The 16,050-nt window shown below is 40.6% G+C and overlaps 1 protein-coding gene across 2 annotated transcripts in view; it reads right to left on the bottom strand.

The window, feature by feature from the left end:
- Positions 1 to 16,050, bottom strand: part of Ipk1 (Inositol phosphate kinase 1) — a 43,267-nt gene that overhangs the window by 18,321 nt on the left and 8,896 nt on the right. Inside the window, exon 1 of one of the 2 annotated variants that reach the window (XM_046626622.2) lies at positions 149 to 317. The exons of the other annotated variant lie outside the window; for it this stretch is intronic. Within the exon in view, the coding sequence (XP_046482578.1) occupies positions 149 to 186 (38 nt within the window). The 5' untranslated portion in view covers positions 187 to 317. Of the gene's footprint in view, positions 1 to 148; positions 318 to 16,050 lie in introns of those variants that run through there. 2 annotated transcript variants of the gene reach the window in all.

Genomic DNA, 16,050 nt, shown 5'->3' with positions numbered 1-16,050 from the left:
TGAATAAAGCGCTAATCTAGTGATGAGAGGAGAAAAGGGGCTAAAATCGCTGAAAGATCGATATACTGGAAAATCTTATTTTCGTTATGGCTTCGCTTTAGTTCAACGGGCCGTCAAACGAAAGAACGAATGAAAAAAATGTATTTACCTGAGCTGTGATGCCAGTCTTCGGTTGTACATGCACATGTGCTCTCTGTCAAGGTATCAGTATACAAACCCATAGCCGCAGAAAAAAAAAATAAATAAAGACTGCACGGCTGCCTGCCTGCCCGCTTGTGGGAGAATACGTCTTTCGTATACGTACTGTGAACGTCCTACTTTGCATCGACGTTCCTTCAAAACCAAGTAAAAATACTGCCTGGCTGATTGTGAGTGAGCGACTGCCGTCGCCGCCTCGCGCGTCACAGCCTGAATCCATTTAATGGCGTCGATAATCGACCCAGTACAATTCCGCAAAACGCTACAATGCTGTTTGATTTCAGCGACACGTGATAAAAATTCAGGAATGTTAAAAAAAAAAAAAACCATAGGTTCTCAGTCCTCAGTTACACAATCGGTTAACGTTTTTGTAAACGTTGTCCCTTCCAAGTTGAGCGGTCAGGAAACAGACAGATATCCAGTATTCTTTGTGCGAGTGCACAAAACCGATCTTTTTCATCTCGTCATATGAATTTGGCTTAATTGTCTGTACGAAGGGAGAAGAAATGCAATCGGTTTACTTGATGCGGGTTCTTTGACCGGTTCAATAGTCCCACGGAGACTTGTGGGTCGCCAAGTTTTTACTTTGAATGCAGTGATACGCGTTTATGTACGCGTGAGATAGAAGGACGAACCAGTAAATGGGTGGGCGAACGGGTGTCTACAGATCGGAACGCTTTCGAACGCAGAGTAACGACTACGAATGACGACGTTGTGATGATATTGCAAACGGCAGGGAGCCTCGAGCAGATTTATCGTAATTAGATTTTACATCGATCAAGCGGAATTTATCGTAATATTACTAGGAAGCGAGCAAATAGTATTTCCACAAATTAACGCTAGCATAGCAATAAATGATTCTTGTTTTTTCCGGGTAATCGTTTTGCGCATCGGTGAAAAATCAAATCTGCTACTGCGGATTGCGAAAATATCCGCATGGCGTCTTACTACCTGATACCTGCCCACCCAGTTACCCAACTCCTATCATTTTGTTACCTTCTTTGTAGGTGCTGCTAGTGCTCGCAGTTTTTCTACCTCAAGAAAAAAATGATCATGACATTATAAATTCTCGCATCCGGTGATCAAAAATCGGTATGCGTGAACAGGAAGAGGAAACTAAAGCAGGAAGGTCTTGAAACTTCGCTGCTTCAACTCTGATCTGTTAGACAACGAATGCTTACAGAAGTTTAGGTAAATTAGTATTGATTATCAATTTTCTGAATTAAATTAGCTTCATTGAGTCTCAGTCTTCCTTGACATGACTGTTGACATTATTTTTGAATAATACATGCGAACGTGAGTCATGTCCCGTGTCACTTTTTATACGTGAAATAATGACTCAAGCGATATTATGTTAGTACCCTTAGGCTATTCAACCTTCCAGCAAATGATAATGCCGCAGACAATAAACCTAATATTAATGGATAAGTAGGGGATACATGTAGACAATTGTATGCACGGTAAGATCACGGGGGGCGCAATGCCATGGAACAGTACTTTGACAATGCAGCACAATACGCCGGGGCACTCGAAACCTTCTGCAGGTATTAAACTTGCCGTAATAAAATGTAATGGTTTTCTCGATTGTCGTTGAAAAGGTGCAATTAGCAAGGCAAGTTGAACTTATTGTCACGGATTACTTTACGATTACCGTCGACTTTCTTGGTATGTAGGTATAAAAGTATTAGTACGCTTTATGCGAATCAGCCAACCGCATGACTAACACTCTCTCAATTTCATGGAAGGACGTCGTCACCTTATTGCAGAAACTATGGAGAATACACTAATGCATCGTGATTATTTGGAATAACCTAAGGGCCGAATAAAAAAATGCATAGTTCAATACAAGAGAATATTTATTAATTATCAGAATAATAATGGAAAAACAAAAACTTCCAGGCGTTTTCAGTACAAAGGCGACGTCTTTTTTCACCTTTTGCCGCATTCTTTACGACTTTCTTTGACGGAATTTTCGGAGTCCTTGCAGTCGTATTAATGGGAGGAAGTAACGTATACCTGACCCAGTGTACCTACACCTGACAAATTTCAGACAATTTCCCATATCTATAGGTATACATATAGTACCTATGTTGAGAAGGTATAGAATAATGGTAAAATAAGGTAAGGTAGGGCTGCTGCCAGGTAGTCGGCTATACAGAATGGAATCTTCTGAATCCAAAGACTCAGAAAAGAATAGGTCACCCAAAGTTGGGCTGGTTTTACAAGCGGCACAAGGAAAATCGCTCAACTTCTTTGTAAGCCTTGCAAAATTTTCTGTAAATAACGTATTGAAATGTAGTCCAGTCGAGATAGACATTTAAAGGGAAATAATTAAGGGGAGTGATTTTTTTTGTTTAAACTTGGGGGGGGGGGTTGGAAATCTAAATCTCGATTTTCGGGAAAATTCCGCCATTGCTTGCTCGAAGTTTAAAAAAAAAAAATCGTTCCCCCTAATTATTTCCATTTAAGGCTATTTTTATGTCTATCTCGACTGGACTAATGGTGCTCAACCTCAATCGACTGAGGATTCGTGTGGATTAAACAACAGAAGAATATATCGACGTACTGTAATCACATCGTTTTATGTCAGGTAACTCGATCATTTCGATTCAAAATTGCAACCGATATCCGGAATTTTGCATCACATAAATAGACCCACGTATAATGGAGTTTCGAGGACAATAACCGTCCTGAAGAGCCTGCGTCTTAATCCTGCTCGGTTCCTAACGATGTTTAGGAAGCGATTTTTTATGAGTAATAATTACAATTGCTACGATAATAGAAACGAAGACGACAATGCAAAACTCGACAATTGTAGACAATAAACTAACGGTATACCCGAAATCGTATTACAAGTATTGGAAAATCGTTACCGTCAGTTATAGATGCGCGCGTTTATGCGTTAAATTTTCTTGAAAGACAAAATTTGTCGCCTCTTAATTTTTGCAGATTTTTGTTCTTCAAAATCTTTTACACACGCGATACTTTGTTCATACAGTTGCCCGAACCATACTGGTAAGCCTGCTTTTTCCCCGACCATAAAAGTCAAGAAAGTTGAATATTTTTGCTATTCTTACACATTCTACTCTTATATTCTTTAGAATAACAGCATGTGCTGTTTGTATCACAATCAATTACACGCCTCAGGTGGATAGTTTAAAAATAAGGACGGAGAGCGTTTCAAAGAATATCTTCAACGAATGTATTTTCGATACACAAGATTCGAAATTTATAAACACATGAGCAAAAATATCTGTACAAGATTACTAAGTATACCAGGTCAATGAACCCACCGGTAGGGCTAGCCCAGAGAAATATATTGATTTGGTTAAAAAAAAAAATCATTTTCTCACCCACTTGATACGTGTAAATAAAACATGTATAATTCAGTCGACGTCAAATTTGATCACGTCGGTCAATATAAATTAGGACTTTGTCGAATCGTACGAATATTTAGCGGTTTAGACTAACCACAGTTTCCAAGCATACTTTACGATTGCATTTTTTTGGATATGACACGTTACACAGTTCTCACAATCTAAATAAAAACATCTTTGCACGTGTGTGGTCTAGAAATTAATGCTCCTTGTATTTTAGATTTATTCAATCTCTGTCTTATTCGAAGATGACCTGATTTCATATTTATTTTTCACCGAAAAACTGAATTCGCACTCTTGGACCAACGTAAGTAGTAAAAGTATTACCAAGAACTTCGGTTAATACATTGAAGATTATAAAACCGCAAGAAATTTTTGAGAAAGGCAGATTCTGAAAGTGTGTATACTGTATATTATAATACCCAGCAGCTGCTTCTGCAACTTTGCGAAGTCCTATAATTCACTTAAAAAATCATGACGCAAGTTCTGTAGGCTTTTTGCTGACGGTATAAGCGGCGAGCCGGGGTAGGGACGCGAATCTGGTCGTTACATATAACGCCATTTTATGGCGATATGTCAGACTGTCAGTATAACGGCGGTGCGGGGGAAGCGGGATGACGTCAGAGGACTGGAGAGGGATAAAAAGATAATGAGCGAGAGAAGGAAATACGGAAAAAGAGAGAGAGAGGGAGAGAGACGAAGCGTGTGTAACAAAAGCCCCCAGTAGCACTTCCGTTTGACGACTTTCACTTTAGCCCGCGCATCGACAGTGTCACAGTCCTAGCTTCTTCCTCTATTTCTCTCTCTTGTTAATTTTGTGCAATTGCAATTACATCGAAATACGCTTGTGTGTATTAATTTCAGTTTGCGTATGTACAGTCGACCAGGTTGATTCTGATCTCCGCCTGAATTTGGTCAATTCTTGAATAAAAATGGTTGAGCAACGTTGGTATATGTATGTACCATTACCATAGTTGAAAAATTGCAAACTCAGACAGATTTCACAAAGCTGCCGATTAATTGCTACCTCTTCTTCTATACAGCTACTCGTATAGTAAGCAGCACGCGGAAAACGGAATCTCCTTACGTTCGCAGCAGAATCGTTAGATCGTAGGCTTTGAAATACGAAAATGAAACCATTCGAAGTTTGACTGTATTACGAGTCTGTGCTAAGATCTGCCAACTCCGGGGTTCATTTTTGCAATTGTACGGATGTAGAAATACAGCCACGTTCCCACATGGAAGAGCTGTTTAATACAACCTATTATGAAAATTTACGGCACGTTGCTGCGGAGGGGTTACGGATACAGTTATTGAAAACGGATGCCACGTGATCCAAACGACACGTGACAATAACATATATATAGTATTGACGACAATGGATCAACGAAGACATTCTGAAGCGACAGAATTGGGCGCGTTGCTATCTGACAATAAATACCTTAACATACGTTTTCTTGTCTCCGCAGGGTCAAGGCTTTTTTTTTTACGAGTTGCATAACATATTTCAATGTATGCATGTACCGCGTATCGCAATGTCGAATATATAAATCGGTCTAAATTGAAAGTTTAGCGGGTGATATTGAAGAAAATAAGATAGTCTGGCAGGGCGGTGATTCCGTAGCGAGACTCGATGATTATTAATTTAAACGAGCTATCATTGGATCAATCGCTTTTCATAGTTAATCATTTGCAATTTAAACCCCAGAGCTCGCCTCGCCTCAGTTAACTGTAATACGAGAGTATATGATAAATTTCAAGTGTAATAATAGTGGGTCGAACAAGCTGACCCCTGCCGAGTAAATTTGCTTGAATCTGCACGTATGCCGACGAATGCTGGCGTGAGTGCGGAAATATAACGATACGAGTAATTGTGCCAAATATCCAATCATAACGGGATTCGCGATACTGATCTTATATTTTTTGCTACACTGCTAGGGATGCAGGGGATTAAGAAATAAAAAAAAATAAAAAATCAGTCTACGTCACGTCTAAGATATGTACACAAAACTGTTCGATACAATGAAGATGAGTGAAGTAAACAATATACGACTACGACTTGCGTCACCTTTAAAGATTGACAAATCAACTTCTGCCAGGATAAGAATAATTTTTTCTACTTCCAAGGTAGTCAATGTAATATAACCTGCTCCGACCTGCATAGATATTCTCGTTTCTTCTTCACTATCCTCGGACGACTGGTATTTCTTGAAACGTTAAAACGAAATCAAAAAATAACCCTAGGCTAGTGGGGGGAGAGGGGTGCAAATTGAAATAAAACAAGTTCAAAAGGACTCTTTCGTAACCTTTGAGTACATTATATACATACCTTGTCGAAATTGACGCTTTCTGACTTGTGGCAGTTGCGTCATTTCTACATGCACAAGAGACTGACTATGTGAGAAAACGAAATACGATTCCCCCCCCAGAATGAATTAAATGAAACTTCCAGACTCTACGTGTGCGACCGGTTTATAATTGTGATTCGCGACCGACCCCCAAGCAAAGGCAAGCCTTTCATCCTTTCTACCCTTCGCCCCTTTCCAGGTATCGAAATCATTGACGTGGTTGGAACTTTCCACTCTATCTGCAACATAAGCGCGATACGGTCAAACTCATTTTGATTTGCAAGGGCTACGTTATGTACGACGATAAAGTTAGTAGCGTTAATGTAAACGATGCATGTTTGGGAAAAATCGTTACTTCGCACCTTTAGGAATGTCTGAAATTTAGTAAACCATGACAAACAAAATACACTGATATTTTGCAAAGCCAACTCCGCGAAAGTCGTGATAAAATTATATGCAATCATGATTTTTTATTAGTTTTCCTCCTGATGTATCGTTACGTTAACGTTACTAACTTCACCCTCATCGTTATGTTGTGTTGGCTTGGATTTGTTCAAAGACAAGATTCCGTTGATGGTGAAAAAAAAAAAATTATAATTTATAAGATTTTTTCGGTGACAAAAAACCTTGTTGAAAGTCAGAATTTCATCGTAATTAACGGACTGGTGTATCACGATGACGTCAGAGGCAGAGAAACGCATCTCAGGAAATTACGATGTAACCTTTGTCTGCTCTGTACAGAAACTCGAAAATTAAGAAAAACTTATCTCATTATATTCACAACCTGGACCGGTTTTCTGGTGTGAAAACTGGCCACTCAGCTTATAGATAAGCACGTCAATGATACCTGCAATACTTCCGACGAGTCTGGTTTTCACACATATTCGTTTACTTAGTAACTCGCTCCCTACCTTCACTCTGTACTATACATACATACATACATACATATATCATCAACTTGAAACGCAATAGCGAAGCCGATCGTGACAAATAGTCTCGTAAACCATAGGGCTGCCTGATAGCAGTTCAAAAAAATGCAAGCCCAATCATAGTTGTGCTGAACTAATCCTCTCGTTTACACGCCACTCCATGCTTCCAAAGATCACAACAATCAAGAGAATTGTTTCGCTTTCAAAAGTAAATGGCGTTACATGCTCGAGCTTCACCTTGAAAACATTTGTGATGTCCCCCGTACCGCAATCGACCAGACTTCTTTAAATTTTTAATTATTCATTTTTTTTTTGTCAGATTTTTCTTCATTGGTCGTATTTTGTGTTCCAAAGTTTCTCTATTTTTGTGTACGTAGATATATATTCCGTCATCTTCTGACGCAACGTGGCCTCACGTACGTTATACCAACATATTCATCCGTGCACATGCGAGGCAGACGCCTGAGTGTGTCTATCCTCACGTATTCCAAAGCCTGGAGCCCGTATCTATAACCTAATCGTGAGCCTCGCTACGACGCCACGACACAAGTTTCACGCCGACTCTCCTAGTTTTAATGCTGTTCAACGTTAAAGGAAATATTTACACTATAAGTGGCTAGATTATACAGCACCAGAAGCGGAACGCGGCGTGTATGTTCGGATCATTTATGGGTGCCGGTACTGTCAGCCTGTTGCTAACTGCAGCAAACCCGCGCATGGTATTCAGATGCTGAATTAAAGGCACAAACTGGGATGGAGTAATATGTTTGAAATTAGTTCGCTGATATCGACCAATTTAGTGTTGAACTTCAATTGATTATGAGGAGTGGAACGACTCTAAATAAATCGCTCTAAAACTATGTATGCCAAAAACATTCTGGGCCTATCGAAAAAACTCGTCAAAAAATAGATCTTCGACTTAATAACTTATGGGATTGTGATATGTGGAATAATATTTCGAACGATTTTTATTCTATTGGTCTGATTTCTGTTTAATCGAACAGCTTCTCGTACGGATTACTGATACCCCCCTCCAATTCCCTTTGTCCCAGAGCCGTTCTCTTTCTCCTTTTTTCACCGGGTTTGTTTATCGTTTTCACGTTAATCTATTCCAATGGGAATAAGTAGCGGTGGACTGATTGTATAAAGTAATGCTGTTAGCAACGGTGAGCAATACTACTCTAAACTTATACGTATGATGATAGCAGTTATCGGGAAACGTGTGAAACACCGTTCAACTATATACAAATCGATATTACCTGCATCTTAAAATTTCGGAGATATTAGGTAAATATTGAATGATCTCGAACGTGCGAAATGGCTACAACATTGCGCAAGTATTTCTATTCGTACAAATTCGCTGACAGCAGTTTCCTCCCAGGAAAATCGAAACCTCCTGGCACTCATGCGCACATGTTTATGCCTGATCACCGTGAATACGGCTGTTTTTCATCCAAACCACACGATCACGTGTATCAAATTAACGTATAACCATATTGTAGTTCACGTTTCAAGTCATTTTCCGACTATTCTAGTAACGATGACAATCGTTTGAAAACAGAGGATTTCAGTTTCAATGCGTTTATGATCACGATGAGAATGACTCATATAACATGGACGAATATAAACTGCATGGTACGTAAGTTGAAATGATCGGAGCCCCTGGATTGTTCCTCTTTCAATTCTGAATTTCCATCCACCCATCAGCGGAAATTTGCTATATAATCGTAGTGTTCTTGTGCTTTCTCTCAACATAGAATCCTTCTGCGCTGCTTTCATTGCGATCGAGAATATCTGCAGCCTAAAGAGTACTACGAGAGCATTGGACAAAGAGGCTTCGCTTGCTCTTGCCTCGCGCAGCGTGGCGCGGTCTGGCAACATGGGAAACCTTTTTAAGCGTGCTGCAATTGGAAGGCTGAGAGCCGCCTTCGAAAACATCTGTCGAGGCCAGCGCGTAACCTCTCCCTTTGTCCGGCGCCCGCCCCCCCCGCCGGCCGCCCCTGCCGGTTGTCCCCCTATGAACACCCTGCCGGGCGACATGAAACGTGAACGTTACGTGGAGAACGGGACTCCGGGCAATGGGCAAAACTGACGTCATCTTCCTGCAGGCTCTTCTGCAGTATTATTTTTGTTTTTAATAAAAGAAAAAAAAAAAGACAAGATGGAACTTGTTTTCAAAAGTGCAAATGTGCTGCTGATTAGGACTAGTTGTTTGGCTTTGGTTGGAGTCGTTTATTCATGCTATACCTACTTATTTCAAAACAAAGCTAGTTGCTTCTTTTGTTCTGTTTTATGATAAAAAAAAAAAAAAAATATTCGCTATTCTCTATATTTGCTGAACTGACAATTAAATCTTCTTGTTTATAGTCATCATCTCGTTTATATTTGTGTTATTTATTGTATGTTGAACTGTGGTTATCTTTGAACACCGCAGCAGCAGCAGCAGCAGCAGGGTCGGGTTCTCATCGTCAGTGACTCTATCCAGTCGGTTGACTGCCAACTAACCAACCATTTTATTCGAATCGTCCTGGTCGATTTCGACATTGACGTATACATCTACGTATCTAAACCGCGAAAATGGACTTAACAGTCCCATTCTATACGCAATTCTCGACAAAAACTCTTCATCCACTTTCATTTGACGCTGAAATGGAGAAATGATATGGATTCTACAAAATCGCTACATTAAAGTCATAGAATTCATGCCATTACTTTATTTCTGCGTCAAAAGAGAATGTATTGGAGTGTTTTTCAACGTCGAAAGTGACCAGGACACCCCCTTAAAAAAAATAGGAAAACTGTTGTATTCTCTCAGAGGGTAATCCTAAGATTTTTTGATTGCATTTTCTGAGAACCAACTGCAGGCTCTATCGTCATCCGGCGATATATTGAAGTATGATTATCTGGAAAATACGAATTACCGGGAGGGTGACTTGTGTATTGAACAATATTAATCTCAGAGAGCGTAACGAAGGAGTCGGTTGTTTGATGAAACTACGGTTTCATCTTTCAAAAGAATGAAAATGATCGTAAAATTGAGTTCTATACATGTTTAAAAGTCGCGGGAGCGTTTTCTTAATAAAAGTTTTAACACTTCCCAATAATATTCTTTTGGTGATAATACATTTGACTCCGCACAGTTGCGAAGTGGCATTTCAGCACATACTAGCTTTCTTATAATAAAAACAGCACCTTGGGACACCATATTTTCTTCTCCTCACTACCAGAATAGAAAGAAACAAACCATTGTCTGTCGTGCGGATTATGACTTTTAATTTGCAGCACGTGCATAGTTTTCTGATTAAGGAAAACCGAAAGAAAACCGCAACGGAATTTTCAGAACACGGCAGGTATAAATATTATAATACTTAGTTTGATACGAATCGTAATAAATGTGAACCGTAATTCTTAGCGTCATCGGTAGTGAGGCGGAATCCCAGCATAAATTTTCTCACCAAGCAAGAAATCTCTCCGTCACTCTCTTTCTCTCTCTCTCTTCGAGTAGCTTATCCTGTCTCGCTCGGGTTACCTGCAGTGTGACGTGTCCGCTTTCTATACTGGCCTGGGCACTCAGTCGACGGCAGAAAATACAACAACGCAAAATTGACGGTATAAGTTAACGAACACAGGTAAAATAAAACGTGAAATAAATTGTTACACCTACACGAGACGGAGGCTTAAGGCGAAGGGAAAAGGAAACGAAAAGATTGAGGAGAAAAAAAAAACTCAAAGTAATACATCAATATATCCGCATATAGTAAGGATATAATTCGACATGCTCGAAAAGAATTCGCTCTGCTTCCCAACGTTGCTATTTCGCTTCTGTACCCCCGAATATAACTGTCCTCGCTTATTGCAATTGTTGGCACCGATGCAGACGCCGCATAAACGGGTTCAAAAATATCATTCTCCGCTAAGTGGGGAACTGGTCAGGATGCAGGTTACACGTTGACCCAGCAACAAGCCACGAACTATGGCAGGAATATAGGTTCATACTCGATAGATATAACCGCACTCTTTGTCTCAGCCTCTATTAGTACGCGACCGACGCGCTCTGGTCGTTGACCTCTGACACAGGGCAGCGCGGTAGCTGTTCATACATCGATCCTGGAAACTCAATGAACGTATGCATTCACGTGTAATTATCTATGGCTAATTACGATATATGTTAGCTAATGCTGAAATGAGAACGGCAAACCAGTTCGTACGAAGGTACGGCTAAAGTCAATATACCTGTATGTACATCTTTTTGGGATGTTGAAACAGCCACACTCCGCTTCGCAGGTTCACAACAGAATTTCTAGGTCGACAACAATTTGGCGCAGCTGTACTGATAAGCAGGTGACTTTGGTCGCACACATGCGATTTTAATCAGAACGCCGCTTTCGTTCGAAACGATATAGATATAGGTAAAGAGACTCCCGTTACTGCTATTACTGCAATTAACCGCTAAACCTTTGCCCATGCAATACATCAGGTAGGTAGAAAAACACTCCAGTTGTACACTTGAACCTAATATTGTAACGGTGGTGTAACTCGATTTTTAACGGTTTTAGACAGCCATTGATGGCAGTAATTTTTCAGTGACGCAGCAACTATTTACAGTATTTGGCAACTTTAGACTTGAAATAGAGTTGTCCCACCTTAACATCAACAATTTACTTGAAACCTAGAATCTGTGAATACATATTGGATTTAAGAATTGAAGTTGAAACTCAGCCGTAAATATTTGTTACGAAAAATTCAGCCGTAACAAAACAAACTAAATTGCAACATTTTCGACGAACTTACGTATATGCAGAGCGGTGAAGTAAGACGGAAAAAAAATATAAAACGTTGAACAATCATCGTGATCAAATATTTCTTGATATATTATTATGACATTAGAGAACTACGCTTTTTGCAACAAGTATTTATTGGAGGTTCATGAAAGTCGAGACGAAAGTGCAATCTGCAATTATTATAGTTTCAACGTATGCAAATCGAATGTTTTGTTTACGATTTTCCAACCAACTAACAAAAATATCCTTTCATTGAAATTCACTCTTTGCATATTTCCCCAATGTTATACCTTCCTACACATAACTACGCATCAATTTGGCAAGGACTTCTGTGTTTTCGACTCGGGATGACCGACGTAATTCCTATATTATAGCCGCGGGTTTAAGCGCCTGTGTTTTCCTATATATTGTCATATGTATAGCCAGCGCACAGTCAGCGTGTTTATGATTTTAATCTTGTTACTCAATCAATCTTCCTCGTATCCTCGTAACGTGGCGTAGCCTTTTACGCTACTATCACGTCAGACGACTTCCATTAAATTTTTCTCGAGATTGCCAGACTGTGCTGGCAGGCGTGTCGTAACGCGATGTTGCCATACGTCCTATAGTTTAGCCACTTTTCTAGGGGTTTCATCCGCCGGAAGCGGCAGCTGACCAACTGACTGTATCGACGGAAAGCCTAATCCAGATTCTTGTCAATTTATCATTTCCTCCACCGGATGTTAGACCTTCAAGTTTTATCGATAAGTCCAGCGCGTCTTACTTTAAAATCGCATTTCTCATGGGATAAAATTATCTTTTCAAACTTTGAGAAATGCTAAGGTCCATGATCACGCCTATCCATTCAGTGAGAAAAGTTCTGCAAATTATGAGAAAAAAAAAACAAATACAAAACAATTTAGTATTCAAATATACAGTAGCGTGTCATAACCTCAAAGCGAGAGAGGATCAGTTGAAAATATATTTACATAATGTTCCCATGAATTTTGCGAACTTTCCCAATTGACCAGACAAGCACAATTGTGAGTTAGATAATTTTTGAAAGTTTAAAACGATTTCATAACTCAGAAACGAAAAAAGTGCAAAATTTGGTTTGCTAATTCGATCGGCATTCCATGGGTTCTTATTTTCATATCGATCGACTGCTGCGCTAATATTACATCCAGGAATAGTTTATAGAATATCAGAATCACAGGATTTTTCACATGTGATTTCCTATAGGTACCTACCATAACGGAGGGGCAGATTTTCGATGTGAACTTCCGAATTGTTCACAATTCTATCTTTGGTTGCGGAAGAGAAAATGCAAGCAACTTCGGTCTCTGTTATTCTAGTTTGCCCGAGTTACGTCGGGCAACGTACACGTTACAGATGCGGAAACGAGAATCGAATCTTATCTACACCCACACAAAACGCAGAGCCACTTTCCCTGCAGTTAGTGGAATAAACGCGGGTCGCGTGGTACATCTGAAATCTCATGCGTGCGCAAAAGTAAGCAAAGCAAGCATAGAAGTTGCTGATGCGATGTGTCTTACACGGGCAACTCGTCTCGAACGATGCCCGGAGCCTCGGTCTCACCGAATTGTCTTTTTCATTTTCTTTTGTAGCAGTTGATGCTTGGGTGTGTGAAGCGTGAAGCCGGAGCGCCTGTAGCAAGCGTCAATCTTCCATGGCGGCCGGGGGCGAGAGAAACATGGGGAAAGGAGAGGAGGCGGTGCTGGAGGGAGATTTAAAACAGGTTCCATAGCAGGCTTGGAGCGACGAGAACGCACAGATCGCTGATTGCGTGCGACCGATCCGCGTCGTTGCTTGATTTCCTCCCGTTCATTTTGCCCGATTCAGTTATGTAGGCGCTCCGAGGGCACTTGAGCATGATGGAATACATACTGCAAATGCGGGTCAGACGCAAGCGATGGTAACTTGTGCAAACGAAGTCACAGAACATATATTCTGAATATACTAAGATTATTCTATAATTTCAGTACAGAAATAAACAAAAGAAATGACGGAGTTATAGTTTACGATGAGTTGTCAACTGCCAAACCCTAAACACCGTGATTTTTGACACCCACTCACCATCTGATTTCTCTCTACTCGCGTAATTTCGAGAAACTTGTTTCTGGGTTATCGATGATTCTGACTTCCTCAGTGAGTTTGGGATACCCCGTATATGTATTTACGTATGTATACACATTTAATTGTAAATCGCTAACGTAACTCCGCTTCCGAGCTTGGCGTCTGGCCCGCCGGAGTGAGCCATAACAATACAGCAACAAGCAATCTATATTTATACCCACATACGGGGTGATCGGATTCGCACAAATATCTGATATGCACAACTTTATCTTCTTCACAATTCAATTTGTTATCTAATGAAGCAGGTTTCCGTAGTGGTAACACTTAGACCCATGAATAAGAATGAAAATACATCAATATAAAAAAAATTATCTTCAACAAATATGAAGTAAAATCAACACCTCGCCTGAAACTCCTGATCCATCAATCTATCCCGATCTATCTCCTTCAATCTTTGGAGAATTACGCAAGTTTCTGTAACAGGACCAGAAGAGAAGAATTCGTTAGAGTTTATCGTCGAGCGTTCTTTTCGTCTCGATAGGAACATATATGAGTTTTCATCAAACACATCACGCGCGCGCGGCTTTCTGAAGCGTAGAGCGGAAAGGAAAGAGAGAGAGAGAGAGAGAGAGAGAGAGAGAGAGAGAGAGAGAGAGAGAGAGAGAGAGAGAGAGAGAGAGAGAGAGAGAGAGAGAGAGAGGGGGTAGCCTTGCACGCGGCGAGTTTGGTGTGAGTGCGTGTGGGGGGGAGGGGGGGGGGGGCAAAATACGGCTGCGAGACTCTGGGAGAGACGCGACAGCTGGCCAGGCTCTACTCGACGTGCTTCTGTACCCAATCGACCCCCTCATAGCAGCTATTTACTATAGCCTGCACATTTACCACACACGCGTGCTATGAATACGCTTGGGAGAGGCGAAGAAACGTGCATGCACGTATTTATATGTATATATTTCTGAATGGTGAATTGGTGTCGACAGAAAAGAAGGACCCGACTTTGACCAGGACACGGGTGCATTTTGGAAAATTCATAGTATTTTACGGCTTTAAACAAGGAGCGACAAAATTGAACGAAGGAGTAGATATAGGGTAAAAAAGGACGCTAAGCAGCTTATAACTGGGGTGTATCCATGATCGGCGAAAGTCACATTTCAATTGTTGCAGTAACCTGTTCTATGCAGGTAATTCATTTTACAAATTGGAGTTGCAGCATCAAAGGTATAAACCATCTTGTATGACGATAGTACTTTCGTTCATCATCCCCGCGTGACGCTGCGCAGACCTTTGAGGTGAGTTTCCGATATTCACCTGTGACAATCGTTTAAAAAATATTCCGGAACATGCAAATTTCAATGATGTTCAGTATAATTGTGTATATTTACAAAGTATTATACCACAGCCAGTAAGTGAGTACTGTCTTGGTAATTGAGTCGACATAAGCTCCTCGTCTTCGGATGCATAGTACACGGCACATCGGTCAAAGCACTAGAGAATTATAGATAGATGTAGAAACTGTATTACCTATTGGAACAGATTTTGAATTTTAAGAGAATAGATTTGTGCCTAATCCCTCTTCTGTACTATAATAAACGCAGTTGTGTCTGTATCTACGGTATACATACGTTAGTATTAGCAAGAATCAAGATTGATTCAAGAACCGGTCTTAACCGGCACGGTTAGAGCATTGAGGCGCTTATAAGGCAATAAGGTAGTAAGTTGGTATGTATCCAGGCTGCATAAGTTGGTGCTGCCGGCCGCTCGATGCGCAACATCCATTCGGTACACGTATTGTTGAAGTTCGGATCCCACGTTTCTACGTAACCGTGCGCAAACGTCGAAAACATAAGCTAAATCGAGCTGGAGTCGCCACATTCGAAAATTGACATATCTTGAATGAAATAATCAAGGGCTAATTAAATGCCCTATTTTCGCATTTGATGCTCCACGTTTTTTAGCGAAACCTGTAGCGATGCCACCCCGAGATAAACGTAGAACTGCTACGCCAAAACCACCGGGAACGAAAAGATATGTTGAAAAACTATTTGGGCCAGGACTAAAGACTCATTAAACATTTTTTGCAAGTCACTCCTAGGCTAGACACGCCCGCCGAAAATCGAGTACAGTGCAGTATTTCCACCGTGGCCGAAGATTATAGTTTCGAGCGATCCTCCTCTTATTTACTGGCAAAGGCTCCTGTGATGGATTTTGTTGACTGTTAAAGATCTGGCGTTTGAAAAATATGTACGTGGCCACGGTGGAGATACTGCACTGTACTTGGTTTTCGGGGGGCGTGTCTCGCCTAGGGTTCGCTTGCTAAAAATATTTAATGAGTCTTTAATTCTGG

This window comes from Neodiprion pinetum, chromosome 5, assembly GCF_021155775.2.
Source record: "Neodiprion pinetum isolate iyNeoPine1 chromosome 5, iyNeoPine1.2, whole genome shotgun sequence".
NCBI classification, from domain to species: Eukaryota; Metazoa; Arthropoda; class Insecta; order Hymenoptera; family Diprionidae; genus Neodiprion; species Neodiprion pinetum.
This window is presented reverse-complemented; position numbering and strand designations above follow the sequence as displayed.